This window comes from Eptesicus fuscus, chromosome 12 (assembly GCF_027574615.1).
Source record: "Eptesicus fuscus isolate TK198812 chromosome 12, DD_ASM_mEF_20220401, whole genome shotgun sequence".
Classification (NCBI taxonomy): Eukaryota; Metazoa; Chordata; class Mammalia; order Chiroptera; family Vespertilionidae; genus Eptesicus; species Eptesicus fuscus.
The window spans coordinates 74,659,142-74,680,598 of NC_072484.1; the positions used below are offsets into that span (position 1 = coordinate 74,659,142).

Genomic DNA, 21,457 nt, shown 5'->3' on the forward strand with positions numbered 1-21,457 from the left:
TTATTTTTATTTCAAAGTGTAGAAAAGGCATTTTTTTTTTATAGACTACTTTTCAGTTACAGGGAACTCAATGCAAAAGAAAAACCTATTGTTCTTTGTCGCAACAAATCTTTGAAGGTAATACTAAGGTAAACAAGAGTAAAAGACCTTTGTCCACCCCAAAATCCCAAGAATTTGCAAGTCTTGCAAGAGAGTATAGGGGTGGGACTTATGCTAGTGGGAGACAGGTTTTCCTTTGTTCTCTGCAAAGTGCTAACACCTAGAAACCCCCCGTATCATTCCATATGCAGGTGATAAAATGAGGCGTGGCAAAGTCATCTTTCTCATTCACAGTGTAGATTGTTAATTGTTCTCTCTGCTGCCTGTCAATATAATGTGAAATTTTCATTCCCCATTCAAGATGGAAAAAGTTGTGGCTGAAAATGTTAACATTTGCATTTTTATTTGTTGATTTATTTAAAGGACAGCCTCTCCTACAGCAATCCATCACTTGGTGACACCCCAAATATGAATAATGTATTGTAGACTTGCAGTTACCATGTGTAATAAGAGCTAGAGACAGTAAAGGAATGTTAACTATGCTGCAAATGTAATATTTATTGACTCATAAAGTTTATTGCTTTTGAGGTTCAATAATACTGACCATAGGACATTAATATCACTTAGCCTGATTTTAGCTGGGCACCTTTGTATGTAGAAATATTCATCTATCTCATGCTAACAAAGTAAATATGTAATTGATAACACAAGCAGAGAGAGCTTTATAGTTTTCTGTGCTGGGAGCTAGAATGCGTCTGTTTCACTTCTGGCCTCCAGTACCCATGCACTCCACCCCCACCCCCCCACCCCCCGAGTTGCCCAGGAGAGTTAACACATGGTTATCTTGGCACAAGAGGGTGGTGCCACTGAACTAAATGGTGCCATACATTTCTGCTCAGCTGAAGCAGGCAACACTCACAAATCCCTCCTCCTGGAGAGGGCACTAGAGGGCTTCTCTCCCTGTCATTCTGAACAAGGAGGGTAGGAGCTCCTTCACTCAAAAGGTTCAGCCCTTTTCCTGTCATGATACTGAGTCAGAGTTTACGCTTCTACTTGATCCTGTACTCCAGTGTGAAGCCAGACCCGGGCAGGTTACCAATGAATTTGTTATGAGCACAAATGGTACTGATAATTAACCCATTTGTGCCTTCCAGAATTAGGTATGTCCATTGCCAGCAATAAAGATCATGCAAGAAATATCTGGCCCCCAGAGCAAAAGAAGTAATGTTAATTAGCAACCATCAGCTGTAATTGTCATCCCCATTAAGATGCAGAATTATGTATTTCTTCGTTATAAATAGCCTTTCTAATTGTGCTTGATGTATGCCAATTTAATCAAAAAGTATACTTGCAACAGCAGATATTTGCATTAATGTAGCTTTGGATCTTCAAATCTTTTATTTCAAATTTGACTGGGAAAAAGAGTCTATTGCAGCTGTATATCCTTTGTATATTGATGTTTTTTTCTATTCAGGTATATAGATCTGATATATTTTATATTAAAGATGGAGATCTTTAATATCTTCTGGGATTGTTCAATGAAACAGACTTGGTGGAGTTTCTTTCTCTTAGTCATGTGACAACAGTGATGATTATTCCAAACTGATCAACAGAAGAACCTACCAGGTGTACAGGGATAGGATGACATTCTCAGTCTCTGAAGAAAAAGGTTACTAAGACCTCGTCTTCTCTGTCCTTCCCTGGCTCATAAGAGTTAATGCTGGTATTCTCGACCTCTTTGTGGTTTTTTTCCATGAGATTGAAGAGAGAAAAGCAGATCTCACCAAATCTGCCTGATTAGTGAGTTTTTGGAACTGAAGCTGGAGTTAGCCTATTTCTGTTAGGTATACTGTTCACTTCTCTACTTACATGGGATATCTTTCCATTTATTGGTGTCATCTTCAGTTCTTTTCATCAGTGTTTTATAGTTTCCAGTGTACAAATCTTTCACCTCATTGGGTAAATTTATTCCCTAGTATGTGTTTTTTTTCATGCTATCATAAATGGGATTTTCCCCCTTGGTTTCCTTTTCAGATAGATCACTTTTGATGTAAAGAGACACTAGTGATTTTTGTATGTTGATTTTGTATCTTGCAAATTTAGTGAATTTGTTTATTAGTTCTAACAGGTTTTTGTTTTGTTTTTGCAGAGTCTTTAGGGTTTTTTGCATATAGAATCATGTCATTTACAGAGATAATTTTATTTCTTCCTTAAATATTTGAATGTCTTTTATTTCTTTTTCTTGCCTTGTTCTTGCTGCACTTCCTATACTTTGTTGCATAGAAATGTTGAGAGCAGGCATCTTTGCCTCGTGTCGCGTCTTAGAGAAAAAGCTTTCAGTTTTTCATCATGGACTGTGATTAGCTGCGGGCTTTTTATAAATGGCCATTATTGTATCGAGGAAATTTTTCTCTTTATATATTTTGTTGAGAGTTTTTATCATGAAAGGATGCTGCCCTTTGTCAAAGGAGACATACAAATTGCCAACAGGTATATGAAAAGATTCTCAACATCACAAATCATCAGGGAAATGCAAATCCAAACCACAGTGAGACATTATCTCACAACTGTTAGGCTGGCTGTTATAAAAAAGATAAAAGATAACAATTATTGGGAAGGATATGGAGAAAAGGCAACTCTTCTATACTTAGTGGGACTGTAAACTGGTATAGCTTTAGAAAACTTTATTATTGAAAGTTTACATAAGTCCCCTTTTCCCCCATTGACCTCCTCTGGCCCACCCCTGCCCCTCACCCCAGGCCTTCACCACTCTATTGTCTGTGTCCATGGGTTATGCATGTCTGCATAACAAGTTTTTTGGTTGATCTCTTCCCACCCACCCACCCTCCCCCACCTTTCCTCTGAGGTTCAACTGGTATAGCTTTTAGGAAAACAGTATGGAGGTTCCTCAAAGAATTAAAAATAGAACTACATAATATCCAACATTCCCCTTCTGGGTATATACCCAAAGAAAATGAAGTCAGTACTGCTAGAGGTATCTGCAGAGAAGGGAAAATCGTGTAAATAATTCTAACAATGATCTGTTTTATCTCGAGCAACAAAATTCTGGATTGACAGCTGACAGAGGATTCAAGAAACATATTTGTTATTATGCTGGTAATAAATATATAATGCCGAAAATTATAATTACCTGTTCACAATCCTTGGCATATACCTTAGAGTTGACAGAGTGTTCTTCATATTCATTGTCTTGTTTAAATTGCACCACAAGCCTGTGAGGTACGGGGTAGTGCTCTCCCACCTCATAATGAGGCAATGAGAACAGAACAGCTGAGTGGCTGCTCGAAGCCACACAATGAGGAAGCGGGAAAGAGGGCTTAAACTTTGCTCGTCCAATCCCAAATCTCAGAGTTGTTTCATTCTTTCCTACTGTCTGAGACTTGGATTTGGTTCTGAAGTGTCAACACTAAGCTGATCAAATTATGGTTTGGAGGAGGAAGCAAACTGACTTTGATAGTTGGAATTTGTTTTATAACTTGATAGGAGGAAACTTAGCCTACAGAGAAGGGGACCTTGTGGTTTCACTACACACAACAGCCAAATGGCAGTGCCTTCTCGCACTTGTGCCCAGAATCCTAACAGTCACTTAAAAAAAAAAAAATCGAACTGTATCTCATCTACACATTTACACAAATATTGTGAGGACTCAGCCAGGTTCCCTCATGTGCCCAGCAGAGGAAATGATAATGTGTTACTCTCCCAAAGGTGGGGAGATGGGAGCTGGAGCCCACGGCACTCCCTGGGCTTATGTCGCAGCTTTCCCCAGCAGGCCTCACTGCCTCTGTGAAATGGTGTATCTGAGTGATGGCCGTGAATGACGACGCTGACTACTCTTCCATGACTGCTGTGTCACACATGTGCAGATATATCCATTCACAGTATGTGTTCATACAAATTACATATCATTGCAATGTGATGACTAGTCAGTCTGTCTCATAATAGTATTAAATAGAATTTCTTAGATTTTTCAAATAACTTCCTAAAATGTGGGGTACTTGGCCCTGAACTATCATTAAAACAAAACCTAATGAAATGCTACACATAAAATGATGACAATAAAAAGGAATAATCTGAAAACTTCAGAAAATAATGTGTTGAATATGTTTAAAAAACATGAAGTTATAAATATGCCTCTCTGCCTTCCATCTTTAATCAGGGGGATGAAAAGCCCAGCCATTCCAAAGTGTCTGGTTGAGGTTGGGTTAATGATTTGAAATTCCCTGCCAGTGGTGCATTACCACCAAGAGCAGTTGAACATTCTTACGTGTTTGATGAAAAGATGTTGCTTTTAATTAAGCCATGATGTTGGGCTGTTATTATAATTCCCACTGTTAAAAGCCATTAATATAATCATCCATTTCTCTTGCACACTCTATTTATAGAGTGTGTAAGTTAGGAAAACAGAAACAAATGGGAAGTAGAAATAATAAAGACATAGCATAATTTCAAGAAATGAATTCAGCCTAAGGACATTTGTAACGACATTCTTACCAGAGGAGGAGCACATGGATCGGGGAAAATGTACAGCAGCTTATATTTACTAGTCACTTAGTCTAGTCCGAGGCTTTAGGAAATCTTTCTAAGTTGTAGGTGAAAGGATTATAGAGCTATTTTATTGTTCACTCTTTTCTGTATTTTCCAAATGTTCTACAACAACAATGTGCTACCTACATAATTTTTAAAACAGTATTTTAAAAGAAAAAAAAGGCCCTAGCTGGTTTGACTTAGTGGGTAGAGTGTCGGCCTGTGGACTGCTCCTCCCCCGGCTGGGACCCTCGTCTGGACGCTTGCAGGAGGCAACCAATCCATGTGTTTCTCTCACATTGATATTTCTCTCTGTCTTTCCCTCTCTCTTCCACTCTCTCTAAAAATCAATGGAAAAATATCCTCGGGAGAGGATTGAAAACAAAAACAGAAAACAAAGGACTCCCACTTGTGGGATGCAAACCCATTTCAAAAGTTTATAACCTATAGTCCAAATAGAAAAACCTCAGGTTACCCTTGGAGCATATGACATAAATATGTTATTTCTTTGTTGAGCCAGCAGTAGGGGAGGATTATGTCTCCTCGGTGTGTCTTCTCCGGCACTGAACTCTGAAAGCTACTGTGATTGTGGCACCTGCTCAGTAGTGCCGGTTCCTGCTATCCTTCACAGTTTTAGCTCATGGACTGGTGTTCTGGAGTTGTTCATCGATCCAGGGTCATTATGTTCCCTTAACTTCAGTGTAAAGAAGCACTGTTGAGTGTCACTTTCTGTTCTAGGCACTTAATGCTTTTATAAAAACCCTTTTATATGTTACCTAATGTAACCCTCACAGTCATGAGAATATAAAGCTGAAAGAGGCCATTATAGAACAGTTTGGAGCCAGGTATAATAATTATAACACCTAGGTTTATAGGCCAGGGTTTGAATGCCTGCTCTGTGGTTTTGAACAAATAATTTATCTATAAAGTGGGGATAATTGCCCTGACCGGTTTGGCTCAGTGGATAGAGCGTCGGCCTGCGGACTGAAGGGTCCCAGGTTCATTTCCGGTCAAGGGCATATACCTTGGTTGCAGGCACATCCCCAGTAGGAGGTGTGCAGGAGGCAGCTGATCGATGTTTCTCTCTCATCGATGTTTCTATCTCTCTATCCCTCTCCCTTCCTCTCTGTAAAAAATCAATAAAATATTTTTTTTAAAAAATAAAGTGGGGATAATAATATCTCCCTTATAGGCTTGTCGTGATGATTAAGCAAGATAGTTTATGGAAAGCACTGAGCATAGAGCTGGTGTAAGGCTAAATAGTAGTGGTGATTGTGGAACTTCCTGACAAGCAGTAAGGTGTTCCACCATATCACAGAGCTTCCTCTGAGCGCTGCTCTGGCCTGTGGCTAGTTGTGTTTTGGTTTTCTCAAGGTGAAACCCTTGCAGGGCAGACAAGCAGCGTGGCTTAGAGGAGAGGACATTAGAATTAAAGTCCAAACACCTGGATTCGTCAGAACCTGCCTCTGCCACTCACTAGCAGCAAAACCTTAACAAAGTCCCTTGACCACATGGAACCTCATGTTTTCCACCCTTCTGTCCTGTGTCTGAACCTTACCCTTTGTTCAGAAATAAAATTAAAACAAGAACACACACATCTATCTCGAGATTGCACATTTACACATTTTCAAAAATGAACATTTTAAAAAATAATGAAATAGTTGGTTTCACAACAGCATGGTTTAGATTTCTCTTCCAGATCTTTGTGTTTTCGTGCTGGCCAGTGGTTAGAAACCTTAAGTAGATACGCAAACTTGGCACCGCGTCCTTCACGCGAGGCACAGAGCAATTCTGTGGGGACCTCTGGCTTCCTGCTTAGCAGAGGACCAGGTGCAACTTACATTTCCTGGATTATGCTCCACAAGCCTGTGTTTATTGAGGGTCTTTCATTTTTTTTAATGTTTAAATGAAATTCAACATTAGCTCTTGCTTTATGGAGGACACCAGGAGAAAGGAAAAAGATAGCGTCCTAGAAGTCCAAATTGAGGTCCTTGGCCACAGAGAAAAAATGAGTGCATGTTAGGGTAGGCTACATGCCTTGCCTCGGGGAAAAAGGGTCAGGATTGGGCCTTCTAGTACCAAGAATGTCACTGAGTACATCAAGGACTTGATCAGTAAGAAGACTTACAATGGAGAAGACCAAGAATAAAGGCAGTAAGCGGTCATTGACTAATCTTCCACTCAGCTGGACACCTTTGTATACTGTTTCTACATTTGAATATGTGTGTACACATATAATCTCTTCTAATATATTTAACACTTTCATATTTTCCCATAAGCTATTTGCTTTTCATATTAATGAGATATGCCCCTCAAAAAAAGATATAGTCATTTTTTCTTTCAGTTGGCCTTTATGAGTTCAACCATAAAAATGAAGAGACATATATGATAGTTCTTTAAAAACAGTAAAACAAAATACATGAACATTTTTATTTTCATTAGCCTTAAGACTTCCGGATCCATATTCTCACCAAAACATCTTTGCTATGCCTTCTTAGAGAATGTAAATGAGCCACTTGGTACAAATTCTAATGTTCCCCATGAAAGAATGATTCCAAGTTGGTCTTAAAGCTCAAGAGTAATTGACAACGCATCACCTGTTTACTGATCATGCTTTCATCAATTTTCTTTCTGCCATGGGTGCATTCTGAGTATGACTGTCACTGAGGCTGAAAGCTTATCATCGTGTTGCCTGGCACTCATCCCTGAACGCTTGGTTGGAATGGAAGCCTCTTGGCAGGCGCAGGGAGAGTGGTTACTGTTATATAGGAGCGGCTGCTTCTTCCTTTGGGAGAGCTGGGAGATTCTGGGATAGGTGGGATTTGTATTAAGATGGGGACCCCGCTTCAAGCTTCCCTGTCACAGGACACGGGCTACTTGGAAACCAGAGCCATTGTTAGAGCCAGAACAAAGGGCCCCAACCCAACACCAGAAGAGCAAGCTAGAAAGCACACAGACCTCGTATACAACTGCATGTCTTTTAAAAGCGGTGTTACAGTCGTGTTTCTTAGCATATATGAAGAATTATTCCTTTCAACCTTTTTATTAATGTTCATATTAATAATAAAAATATATAGGAAAGATAAGATAAAAAGCATGCTCATCCAGCAGGATTATTTTTTGAACATTATGCATTAAATAAACAAAAGGATGCTGGGAGTCGCACCTTGGGGTCTTCTTTATGGGGCTCTGAGTCACCCTGCTGAGGCACTTGTAAGAGCCAGAGCTGGGCACCATGCCAGTCCATGCTGAGGGAAGGGATGGGAAGCTATATCTTATCAAGGGCTGTCTCTTCCCTGTGCCCTGGAAGAAGTCTGCCTGGCAAAAGCCACCACAGTCATGTACTTGGTACTGGATATAACTTGATGAAGGCTGCAAGTATCTCACCTTGGGACCCCCGCCCTACCACGTGAAGAATGGACTCTTTACCACAAATGGCATTCTGTGTGGACTTCCATCAGGATGCTTCTAGATGCTCTCTGTTAATGAAGCAGGGCCTTCCTGCATGGGTTGGAAGCACGCACTGTGCGTACTAGTTCAGGGGCAGGTCCTGTCAGTGTCCTCTCACCCCATCCATGTCTGCTGGCCTCACGGTCTGCACCTGTGACTGAGAAATGGGCTGTTCCTAGAATCAGCTTCCCTGTGGACCAGCTGACAGAGCCCACGCCCAGCTCCCGTCTGCTGGGCTTTGGTTGGAAAGAAGTGGACTGGGGTGGAAGCACCGGGTTCTGGTGAAAGCTGAGAGGTGGATCATAACTGTAACACAAACCATGCTTTACAAAGAGCCAGCCAATGCATGCAGAACTGACTGGACTGGCCCTGGAACACAGAGCCAGGCCCCTGGACAGCAGAAGCATTGGGAGTGGGCGGTTCTGCGCTGCTCACAGACGCCCCCAGCTCGCTCTGCAGCTCCCGCTGCTCCTCCGCCCAGGGCTGCCCCTTAAGGAAGCTTCTGCTTCTCCACAGCTTGCCCCAATTCTTCTGTCTCCTCCCTTGGATATAAATATTTTTGTGAACAGCACTGTGTTTCTACTGGGGTACAAACTGTAGGTCACATGGCATTGACTTTTATTCAAACCAGAAGGTGTCACGCTGGGCTTGTAGCATTGCTTCACTGGAGTCTTTTGTGTCGATGGGAAAATTTTAATTTCACGCCCTGCAGACTTCATAGTCTTTTGTGCGCTCTCTACTCCTGTTGTTGCATAAAGGGTAAATCCCGGTGTCACACTCATTTTAGATCGAAGAAAGTAAAGTGTATCCATTTATGATCTCCAAACAGAGATAGAAAAAAACCTGTTATTAAGGGGAGAAAAAAATAACTCTTTTCAGTTAATATGGATTTCCATATGGGTGAGGATGGCCATATGGGGGAGCGGGCCTAAGCCGTCAGTCGGACATCCTTAGCACTGCTACAGAGGCGGGAGAGGCTCCTGCCACTGCCGCTGCGCTCCCAGCTGTGAGCCTGGCTTCTGGATGAGCGGTGCTCCCCCTGTGGGAGCGCACTGACCACCAGGGGCCAGTTCCTGCGTTGAGCATCTGCCCCCTGGTGGTCAGTGTGCGCCATAGCAACCGGTCGTTTTGCCGTTCGGTTGATTTGCATATTAGCCTTTTATTATATAGGATGGCCAGTGCACATCATGGCAGCTCCTGTGTTGAGCATCTTTCCCTGGCAGTCTGTGTGCATGATAGCTACCAGTCAGATGGACAGACACTTAGCCTTTTATATATATAGATTTAGTAGATATCTCTTTTACTTCTTATACACTTCTGTTTATTTAGACTGTTTTTTTCTAAATTATAAACTACCTGGAAAAAGCATACACTCTTCTTTGCATTAACCATTTCATGAATAAATTAAAAAGAGGCAGGTAGGAATTAGTGGTGCTAAATAAAATTGCCTAAATTGGTCTGTTAGCAAGGTTGATTGTTGGAATGAAAATGTCCATGTTTCTCTCATAAGGTACCTTAGGAACGCAACAGTGTGATTGTGTTTCTGGTGAAACTTCTCTCCTTTTTTTTTTTCTTTCTTTATTGCATCTGTGTACAAATGTAATCTGAGGTATAAGTCACTGCTATAAAATGTGTCTCATTTTCTAAACATGACTCCTACATCTTTGAGATGAGAAAAATGTGTGTTAACGTTAAATCTCGCAATTAGAATGAATTTCTTTGTGGAGGAAACGTGATTAAGCGGCTCTTCCTGGTTAAGGGTGCAGCAGGCAGAGGCGCTGCCCAAGGATGCGCTCGGACCTGCTGCTTCCAGTCCACTCTGTCCTTTCCCAAAGCGGAGGTGGCTTTGGCACCCAGCCTGCATCTGGAAGCTGAGCTAAGAAAGAGTGTTTCTCTTGTTCTGAGTCTCTCTTCAGACACCAAAATAACGCTGGATTTTCACCTTCGTATAACCCATTTATTTATTTTTACCTATTCCTTCCATTTATCATTGGTTTTGACCCAAACAAGGAATGTCAGGTTCAATTTCTTTGCTGGCCCAGGGCCAGCTCTGGTGAGCCAGAAGATCCCAGTTTTCCTATCAGTCTTCCTCAGACTTGGTCTTTCTTACTGACGACACTTCTTGTATTTCAGTATCAAATTCATGGGACTTTTCCTTGCCATCCAGTTTTCTAAATTCTTCCAAACTGAGATAGATAGTTGATCTGTCTGGGCCATTTTACTGCCAGGGCACTGGGAGAAACACACGGGGCCTGGCAGGCTTGGTAATGCTGTGTTAAAACTGATGTTTCCTCATCAGTTCCTGCTTTTCCCATTCCATGTGTTTACAACTGGAATGTTTCCACTCTATTTGGCTACACTAGTTTTCTCCTCGGTTGACTCCCCTTCCTTTCTCCCTTTCTGTGGAATCATTCTAATTCTCCCAGCACTAAAAGAAGTTGGGATGGTAAATCAGGTACAATTTCCTGCACTGTTTCTCTCCTCCCCGCCCGCCCCCCCTCCCACCCCCCTCTGCCAGTAGCAGAGTCACGGGGGAGGGACATTGGGTGCACTCTCATATCTTTCATCATGGAGAGCATTCTGGGGACCGGGGTGCCAGTCCAACAGGCATCTTAGCTGCTTCACCTCAGTGTCCCATCTTGCCTTTAATAGGGGAGTTGGATACATACTGTGTGTTGTTGCCCTTAACACCCCCTAAATGGCTGGATGTTCTCCCATCTCTAATGTTCACTTTAGGTGTGTGTCATAGACAACGGCCAGTGGGCTCACATATTAACTCAAACATGCTTCTCCATGCAGCCGCATTAAGAGTTAGGGGAACAGTCTCAGAGTTCCCCATCCTGCACATACTGACAAATTAGGCGAGCCCTCTAACCATACACCCACCGATCTCTATGCTTCATGAGTTTGCCCTCTGCCAGCCTGTATCACCTTCTTTGTGGCAAGAGGATGGAAAGATACAATTGTTATCTTAAATTGGAAGAATCTTGCTCCCAGAGAACTCCTGTTTCCCCTTGCTCACAATCAGTTCTAATCTCCCAGCTTCTTCTGTGGCTCTGAGCGTGAGCAGGACACCTTACTTCCCAGTCATTCTGTCCCTGTGTCAGCACTAAACACCTGGCTTTACTGAAGCCTAAAGCTAACCGCCTGTGGCACACACACTGTGTGTGTGCGTGTGTGTGTGTGTGTGTGTGTGTGTGTGTGTGTGTAGAGGATAAGGTTGTTTCTTTTCTGTTGGGTTGTTCTTTCTAATAGGTTCATATAAAGGTTATAAAGTCCATCTATCCATATTGTCTTTCTCTTTGAAAGTACAAACAGTCATAAAACAGAACACTACCGTTCAGTTTTGTAATCTTAAATTTCAAACAACGCACTGATGAATTATTTATGTTATAGAATATGTTTTCAATAATGTGTAGCATAAAATGGGATGAGTGCTTATCCATACGTACCCTGAACTTTCTAAAGTGCATGCTAAGGAGCAGGGTCACCCAGCGTCACTGTGGCCTGGTAATGTACAAGGCCAGCGCTCCTCCTTTTGCTCCCAGTTTCTGCATTACGTTCGCCAGCGGTCAACTCGCTGCTTTGCCTGTGGAGCCTCGCAGTAACCCTCTTTGACTCCAGGCTGCCTCACAGTGCTTTTCTCTCAGCATAACCAACCCTGGGCTCTATAAATTTTACTTGTCGTTCTGGCTTCCAGCCATACTAAATTAGGCTTTAATTCATAATTAGTAGGAAGTCACAATTCCATAGAAAAGAGAACATTTTATATTAAATGGCCATTATCTAACATCATGATTTCACAAAATGATTAAGGTGCTAGAAAATAAAGTAAGCTACCTTAAGGTTTCCAATACTTAAAGTGCAGGCATAGGGCGGAGGGTTGGTAATTTTGTTTTAATCTATGTATATAGCTCCTGCTACACTGACAAAAAGAAAAGAAATTCTTTTTTTAATTTTATTTTTATAGTTGTACAAGTTATCAGATTTGCCCAAATTTGCTTTCTATATCAAAATCTTTGAGATCATGTACATTGCTTGCATGTCTTGTGACAATCTTTAACACAAACTTCCAAACAACAACAGTAAAAAGCCAAGAGTAGATAGCTCATGAACCTTGAGTGGTGGGTCTTGTTGAAGAAGATTGGGTAACTTTTGGAAGTCATTTTCTGTTTATGATAATATCTTTGTGTGAAGACTTAACTCAGGACTGAGAGCCAGGAGAAAAAATGATGCAGGCCCACAGTCTCTCATCCAAAACTCTCGGAACCAAATGTTTTTCAGAATTCACAGGGTGTGTGTGTGTGTGTGTGTGTGTGTGTGTGTGTGTGTGTGTGTGTTAATTTCATAGATGCATTCTTTTTTAAAATATATTTTTATTGATTTCAGAAAGGAAGGGAGAGGGAGAGAGAGATGGAAACATCACTGATGAGAGAGAATCATTGATCAGCTGTCTCCTGCGTGCCCCGCACTGTGGACTGAGCCTGAAACCCAGGCATGTCCCCTGACTGGGAATCAGACTGTGACCTGGTTCATAGGTTGACGCTCAACCACTCAGCCACAGCAGCTGGGCAGGTCCACTTTTTAAAGCCCCAACACAATAGATGATACTGACTTTGTAAATCTGGAAGTTGGGACCACAAAATTGGTATAGAGATAAGAGTCAAAATTTCGAGCCAACAGTTTCAGTTTAACTGTCTCTATAGAACTAATAGCATTAGGAAGGCAGGAGAGAACTCACAGCAGCTCTAACTTCTGCAATCCCCACACCAGAACGACGCCTGAACTTCATACCTGCTCATAGACTGTGGGCACTGGTTGGCATGGACGTCAGAAAAAAAACTACCGATCACATGGGGTCACGATAGACACCTGAATTCAATGTCTCTGAAAGGAAGGTAGATACTAGATCTTTGTGAGCCTGGCTAGTTTATGGCAGGATAAAAGCAAACCTAATTTGAGCTACTTTATCTGAGATTTCTTAAAACCTTCACTGTGTCTTCCCATTTTATTTGCTGATTGAAGCAAGTTATGTTGACATTATCTGTGTGAATGTGGTAGAAAGGAAGTTCAAGAAAGGCATTCTGTAAAGGAAATGTTTTCAAGCAAATTGTCCTTAAATCAACACTAATTGCCAAATACTGACTTTTTTCCCCTTAAGATAATGGAACAGGAATGCTAAATACAAAATTTAGCTAGGCTAAGATAATAAAAGCTATGGGGATTCTTTTAAATGAGAGCAATGGCACAGCCATAAAATAGAACCCTGCTGCAGCTTCCAGGAATTAGGTAGATCCATATGCACGATTGTGGAACAATCTCCAAAACATTCCGGTAAGTGGAGAGGCAGATCATAGATCAGTACAGAAGCACAGCTCAGTTTAAGTTTGTAAATACATGTGTGTCTAATTGTGTAATTACATGCATGCATTTAATTATACAAAAAAGATTCGGAAGCACATATACTAAACTGTTTACAGTGCTCTCTGGGAAGTCTAACGGGGTTTGCATTTGGTTGGAGGATAGGGTGTTGAGAGGACTTTCATTTTTCTTTGTATAATTCTATGTATTTCAATTTTTATAATGAAGACATAGTCTTATATTATTTGAACAATTTAAAATTTTTAAGAAAATAATGACAAGATAGTTTCATTCATTATTTATTGAGTACTTGACATTCAGGATACAGTGCTTTCTGCTCTTATATTGCTTCCAGTGTAACAAGGGAAGAAGATATTAAACAAATCTATATAAATAAATAATTATAAATTGTGAGAAGTGCTATAAAGTAAAGCAAATTATTATGAGAAGAAAAATAACTGGGGCAATCTAATTTACATACTGGGGTTAAGGAAGTCCTCTCTGAAATAGTGATATTTCAATTGATATCTAGTAGGATGAACAATAGTTATCCAAGCCCCAAAAGCAAGGGCAGTAAAAGGAAAAATAAATGAGTGGGACTATATCAAACTAAAAAGCTTCTACTCAGCAAAAGAAACCATCAACAAAACAAAGAGGCAGCCAACCTAATGGGAGAAGATATTTGCAAACAATACATCCAATAAGGGGCTAATACCCAAAATATATAAAGAACTCATACAATTCAACAACAGGAAAACAAACAAATTAAAAAATGGGCAGAGGACCTGAATAGACACTTTTCCAGGGAAGACATACAGATGGCCAATAGATATACTAGTGTTCATAAAGATATGTGTATCCCTATATTCATTATAGCATCCTATTTAATAAAGAGATAATATGAAAATTGACCATCACTCCAACACACAAGATGGCTACCCCATGTGATCAAAGATGGCCATCCCCATGTGGACACAAGGTGGCTACCACAAGATGGCCAGCAGGGGAGGGCAGTTGTGGGCAACCAGGCCACAGGGGAGGGCAGTTGTGGGGGACCAGGCATGCAGCGGAGGGCAGTTGGGGGGAACCAGGCATACAGGGGAGGGCAGTTGGAGGAGACCAGGCCAGCAGGGGAGGGCAGTTGAGGGGGAACCAGGCCTGCAGTGGAGGGCAGTTGGGAGGGACAAGGCCTGCAGGGGAGGGCAGTTGAGGGGAACCAGGCCTACAGGGGAGGGCAGTTGGGGGTGACCAGGCCAGCAGGGGTGAGCAGTTAAGGACGACCAGGCCGCCAGGGGAGGGCAGTTAGGGGTGACCAGGCCGGCAGGGGAGGACTGTTGGGGGGGACCAGGCCTGCAGAGGAGGGCAGTTGGGAGGGACAAGGCCTGCAGGGGAGGGCAGTTGGGAGGGACAAAGCCTGCAGGAGAGGGCATTTGGGAGGGACAAAGCCTGCAGGGGGGGGCATTTGGGAGGGACAAGGCCTGCAGGGGAGGGCAGTTAGGGACAACCAGGCTGGCAAGGGACGGCAGTTGGGAGGGACCGGGCCAGCTGGGTAGGGAGTTGGAGGTGACCAGGCCTGCAGGGGAGGGCAGTTAGAGGTGACCGGGCCAGCAGGGGAGGGCAATTAGGGGCAACTAGGCCTGCAGGGGAGGGCAGTTGAGGGGGGACCAGGCCTGCAGTGGAGGGCAGTTGGGATGGACAAGGCCTGCAGGGGAGGGAAGTTGGGGGGGACCAGGCCTACAGGGGAGGGCAGTTGTGGGAGACCAGGCCTTCAGGGGAGGGAAGTTGGGGGGAACCAGGCCTACAAGGGAGGGCAGTTGGGGGCGACCAGGCCAGCAGGGGAGAGCAGTTAGGGGCAACCAGGCCTGCAGGGGAGGGCAGTTGGGAGGGACAAGGCCTGCAAGGGAGGGCAGTTGGGAGGGACAAAGCCTGCAGGGGAGGGTAGTTGGGGGGGACAAGGCCTGCAGGGGAAGGCAGTGGGGTGACCAGGCCTGCAGGGGAGGGCAGGTAGGGGCAACCAGGCCGTCAGGGAAGGGCAGTTAGGGGCAATAGGGCTGGCAGGGGAGGGCTGTTCGAGGTGATCAAGCTGGCAAGGGAGGGAAGTTAGGGGTGACTGGGCCAGCAGGGGAGGGCAGTTGGGGGCAACCAAGCCAGCAGGGGAGGACATTTAGGGGCAACCAGGCTGGCAGGGGAGGGCAGTTAGGGGTGACCAGGCCAGCATGGGAGGGCAGTTAGGGGCAATCGGGCCAGCAGGGGAGCAGTTAGGCATCAATCAGGATGGCAGGGGAGTGGTTAGGGGGTGATCAGGCTGGCAGGCAGAAGCGGTTAGGGGCAATCAGGCAGGCAGGCAGGTGAGCGGTTGGGAGCCAGCAGTCCTGGATTGTGAGAGGGATGTCCGACTGCCCGTTTAGGCCTGATCCCAGTGAGACATCCCTCAAGGGGTCCCAGATTGGAGAGAGTGAAGGCTGGGCTGAGGGACACACCCCTCCATGCACAACTTTCATGCACCAGGCCTCTAGTTATTTATAATAGCCAATAATTATAAACAGCCCAAGTGCCCTTCAACAGATGATTGGCTAAAGAAGGTGTGGTACATATATACAATGGAATACCACTTGGCCATAAAAAAAAACAAAATATTGTCATTTGCAATATGGATGGATCTTGAGATTATTATGCTAAGTGAAATAAGTAGGAAGGAAAAGAACAAAAACCATATGGTTTCACTCATGTGGGATATAAAACAAAAAGCAACATATGACTTCCGGTGGTGAGCACAAAATATATATAATGTTATATTATAAAGTTGTACACCTGAAATTTATATAATGTTAACCAATGTAATAACAATTTTTTAAAGCTTAAAAAAAAATATTAGAAGTGAGCAGAAGAGAAGAGCTTATGGATGAACAGAGGGGGCCTTCTGGTGTGACCTTCCCTGAAGCGCTCCTGGGAGGCCCTCTTGCGCCAGATGTCCCATTCTGGCCCTGGGCAGCCATCTCTGTGGGCTCCTTGGGTTCTATGTTACACTGGTCTTATCATTCTCTGTCTGGTTGTGTGTGTTGCAGGTATGAGACATCTCTGTTGGATTTAGTTCAATCTCTGAGCCCAAAGTCTGCTTCTAAACCTCAGCCCCATCCCTGCAGAGAAGCCGGGGCCTGGAATCACAGCACTTGCCGACTCAGTTCTCTGAAATCAACCCGGAAGAAGATGGGGGCAGGCAGGACCCCCGATGACCTACAGGAGAATCAAATTCTGGAAGACATCTTTTTCATTTGACACCAAAGCAGTTGATACAAAATTTCCATAAGAACTTTGTAGGTTTCTTAATATACCGATCTAGGATTTTAAATTTTTAATTGCAAGTAATTGTGTCTCTCCTTTCACAGGGCCCTATCTCACTAGCATTCTGTTATGTATTGAACGTAGAAATCATCCTAACAATCCTGGGGTGTTTTGATCAGACCCATCAGGTAACACATTAAGGGGGATGGGGTGGAGGGCAGTATCTTTTCTGTGCCAAGCAGAGATGAGAAAATTCAACATGGGACACTTTCTGCATGGTGGAGGCCATTGCATATGCACCTTGCTTCAAGCGTGTTTCCTTCTCAATATTTTGCTGGAAAAGGTTTGCTCACTTTTGTACACAAGGAAAACCTATCTACTGAAATATTCCTCCAATTTAAAAGTAGCCCCTTGTAACACAAGCAGTTTCAGGCAGAGAGTCCCTTTTACCTCTTCACCCTGTTCTCTCCGCACCTACATCTAAGTGTAGTCATTTAATTCTGAAGCTGGAGTTGGTGCACCTGTTATCACAAGCAACACTGAAGGCCAAGTGTGAGTCAGGCTCATTGGTCATCAGCCTGGCAGCTGTGCATCCCATAACCAAAAGGGCTCAGTGGGCTAGAGGGAGGGACCCACAGGACCCACCCAACCCCTGGAAACCGGCGTGAACTCACACAAGAGTGACTGCACCAGTGGAGGTAGAAGCCTGAAACACTTTTCCTACCATGCACCAATTTCCCTGGATGGGTAAGAGTAATCTCTTGATATTTTGTTGATCCAAGTGTTCCATGGTTGTGTCTGGAGAAGATACCACTGGAAGGACAGTAGCCTCAGTTCCTGCAGGCTGGTAGGCTTTCTCTGGCCCTCCCTCTCTTTCCATGAGGATCCAAGACCCTGGCTGCCCAGGGCTAATGTCCCATGCCTCCAAGTAGCCACCTCTACTCACCTGGTTATGCTCCACCACCCCAAACAGAGCCTCTCCATTTCCCACTGGACCTCACCTTGACCCAGGGAAAGCCTCCTGTCCAGCAGAGCTCTGAGCTCCGTCCTTCAGCTTACAAGAGCTCTAGCGGCCTCTCAGGCTGCTGGCTGGGTGATGACCACACAGAGCCAGTGAGTTTAACCATTTCCAGGCACTGGAGAAAGGGAAAGATATGTCCCTGGTGTGTATTACTGCATGACTGTGTTGCTTTTCTCTCCCTCTCACCAACCCCAGGCTTGAACCAGGAGCAAGACTCCATCATTCGGAATTGGTAGGCCAGGTCAGACCCCCCCTCCCCCCCAAGGGCAGCCGCACTTAGTGAGCCTGCATGGCTTCCCTGAATTCTTCATCAAAATAGATTATTTTAGCCTACAAATCCTTGAGCAGCCTCCCTGCCTGGACAGATCTAAATCGCACTGTCTCTTCAGGCTGAGGCCCCGTCACCTCCCCCCACCTTCCTTCACTCGGGTCTCTTATTCTCCGGAGACCCTTGCCAACTACAATGTCCTTTCCAAGTTCACCGCCGTGAGAGTCGCCGAGTCCATTTCATCTCATTTCAGAAAGCGTGTGGAAGTGAGGTTTTCTTTGGTGTGGCAAAAATGGGTGGCCATTTTCTCAGTTAGGTTTCCAGACCCATGTATTCTCGCTCCAGGTGTCATGACCACCTAAGTGCACCCAACTCCCAGGGATCATCCGGACCACACTCCTCCCTTCCAGCCACCAGTGTCCTCCGCCCTCCAAGGTCACAGGATGCCAGAAGGACCGAGAAGAGAACTGTGGCTTCTTTAAGAAGCTTGTTTACCTTTAGAAGAGTCATAAGCAGGATCTAAACTGAAGGCTTTGGGGGGGTCACATGCCACAGAATAGAGTTTGTTTCTTTACCTCCCCTAATGAGCAACTTGGAAGAGCAAAGATTGATTTTCAGCAGAGCATCAATCAACATTTTTCATATGCCACATTCCCCGCCATGTGTATCCATCCTGTGGGCATTTCCTGGGTGTCAGTGGGATGTGAATTTGTACCTAATCTAATGTTTTCATTATGAATTGAACCTAGTTGCAGACTAACTGCAGAGAGGGTCTGGCACATAGGAATCTGCCTTTTCCTTTCTGTGAAGTGACTTGTCAGGATTTGCTTGCCCAGCCTCTAGCTGCTCCCCCAAAATAAGACTGGACACACGCCCTAGACAGTTTGGCTCAGTAGATAGAGCATCAGCCTGCAGACTGAAGGGTCCCGGGTTCGATTCCAGTCAAGGGCACATGCCCAGGTTGCGGGCACAATCCCCAGTAAGTGATTGATGTTTCTATCTCCCTCTCCCTTCCTCTCTGAAGTAAATAAAAATATTTAAAGATAAAAGGGAGGAAGACTGGACACATATTGGAGGTGCTGTGGGTAGTGCTACGACATTACCCCCCTGGTACCCACCATTCTGTGAGAGAAAAACCAGTCAATGTTTGCAAAATGGAAAAGGGCAAAGTACGTCCATTGAAGCTCCATAAGTAGAGCCGAGTGCTTGATTTAGAAAGCCCAGGCCAATCAAAGAGATACTTTTGCCAACAGTCACCCTCCCAGGGGGCACACTTGTGTTTTTCCAAGCCCAGATGTCATAGGGAAGGAGGGACACTCCTTCAGAGCCACTGTTTTCACTCGGCCCCTTCCAGCACCATGGCTCTGGGGAGGGGGCAGGCTAACGGAGCAGAGCTGGATGAAGCCCACAGTCACTGGGGCGCTGGGGGCTGTGCACACTCCTCCCAGTGCACACCTCATCCCCAGCGCGGCATGCATTCTTTCTAATGTGGGCAACTGTTTATATACGTGTGTGATTTTAAGTTAATAAATTACCTCCATGGTCATCGTCCCCGTGTGGCTTTGATACTGAATTATCCCTCATCAGATCAGTGGACACAGCTTGTAAGTCAGAGCAGAGCCCCAGGTCACCCGAATGTCCTTTTCCTCAGTGCTTGCTAAAACAATGGGAGCTGTGGTCCACTGAGAGAAAGGACATGGCTGCCACATCCTAACAGGTGGCCCTGGTCAACTCCAGCTCACGCCTGTCACATGGACACCCAGCCTTTTCTGTCTCTGCTCTTTCGACAGAAAATGCTCCCGCCTACTTGGCTCTAGGCGCTGGGAGAATGTGGGCGAGGGCTTGAGTGTGGAAATGCCCAGTCTGAGGCCACACCTGTGGCAGCCAGAGACCCATCCTGCCCGTTTCCCAAGCAGCCTGCACCTGAGCAAGGAGATGGCAGCTGCCCCTCAGGCAGAGGTGGCAAGAGTAGAACCATCATGCAACCAGCTCCCAAAATGAAATGTTTGCCCCTGATTGTCAGAAGGTCCCCCTTGAGTCTAGGAACAAGCTGGAAATGAGTGGGGTGAGGGTGACACCCTAGTCCTCAGGGGGAGGGAGGGACTGACCCGGCAGCCAGAGAAGCAGTTTCACAAGTTACTGGTCGTGGTTTCTCAGAGTTGCGGTTCTAGGTGGTCTGTCGAAGCCCCGGGGGTTCTGTTGTTCCACTCGGAAGTGGGGCCTTCTAGCCCCTCAAGCTTCAGCTTCACAGCGATGCTCCCTGCCTGCCTCCTCCACACACACTGAGAATGAGTGAGCACCCAGAAAATGCACACCCCTACCCCTACCCTAACCCCATCCCCATCCCACCCCAGAGCCACAAAATTCCACGGAGGGGCTGGACCGTAAGGCCCACACAATCCACCACTTTCCTTACCCAGATGAAGAGAGTCCCGGGAAATGTGCCTTGTGAGCTCCCGCGTCCTGCCAGTGGCAGGTCTGGCCACTGAGCCCGTACCTCCCCACGGCAGCACATCGCTGCTTTGGCCTGGTGTGTTCCCAGGTGAATGGTTTTTAGAATCTCAGCTTGGACTGAACAGTCCCCCACCACCTCAGAAGTGAGCCCCGACAGGCCACGTGGGCCTAGTTGAGCACACACGTAGCAAGTCCTCTGGTTGATACCACCACACAGAGAATGGCCCGAGGCCCAGGTAGGCCACCTGCTCTGCAGGTGTAAATGGTGTCTCTCCCTCATCCTCTCCTTCCCCACCCTTCAGCCCTTCGCATTCTGACGGGTTGGTCTGGTGCTGGGCTGAGGGGGCTGGAGGAGGGGAAGGTTGCTCCCGGCTCCTTGTCGATGCCAGTTGAGGTGGGATGAACTTCACAGCCCAGTTTTGGGCTTTCTCTCCCCCCCCCCCACCCCCACCCACTGGAGGTGATTTAAGCCTGTTGGATTTATACAACATTGGGAAACGGTAAACTGTGTAGATTTGCTGTGTTTCCAGAGACAGTTATTTATGGAGGGGCATTCTTAACTCAAGTGCAGAAGTGTTAAATCATTATAATAAATTCACGCTATTCAGACTTTCTTACATTGTAATAAATTTTTTCTAAGCATGAATGAGGAGATGTTCCTCTAATATACCATTATGTATTTCTTCTCAAAATGACACAGCTTACTATATCAACTTGGAGAATAACAGAAGGAGATTTACTGCGTTGGAGGAAAAATAGTTGAGTAGCAGTGAATCTGAGAAAGGACTTGGGAGCACTGACCCCAACAAAGCTTTCCTCTCTGCTCGCTTCCTACCCCCGGGAGGAGCAGCAGGTGCACCCACTGAAGGGGGGTCTGGTTGGGATGCAGCCCTGAAATCTCCGAGCTGAGCTTCGGAAGACCCTTCGAGCAGGGAAATGGGGCCAGGGACCCAGTGGCCTCTGTGGGGTCCCGCCCAGGAGGAGGTGTCTGAGTGGGGCTCTATCAGAAATGAAAGCTCTCTCTCCCATGATGTGAA

General features: G+C 45.0%; 1 protein-coding gene across 3 annotated transcripts in view; it reads left to right on the forward strand.

Annotated features, from left to right (window-relative positions):
* KIAA1328 (KIAA1328 ortholog) overlaps positions 1–16,751 on the forward strand; it is a 161,754-nt gene extending 145,003 nt beyond the window's left edge. For all 3 annotated transcript variants that reach the window (XM_028136362.2, XM_054723738.1, XM_054723739.1), the window contains one exon: positions 16,461–16,751. In XM_028136362.2, the coding sequence (XP_027992163.2) occupies positions 16,461–16,671 (211 nt within the window). In that variant the 3' untranslated portion in view covers positions 16,672–16,751. The remainder of the gene's footprint in view (positions 1–16,460) is intronic.
* Positions 16,752–21,457: the final 4,706 nt, after the last annotated feature.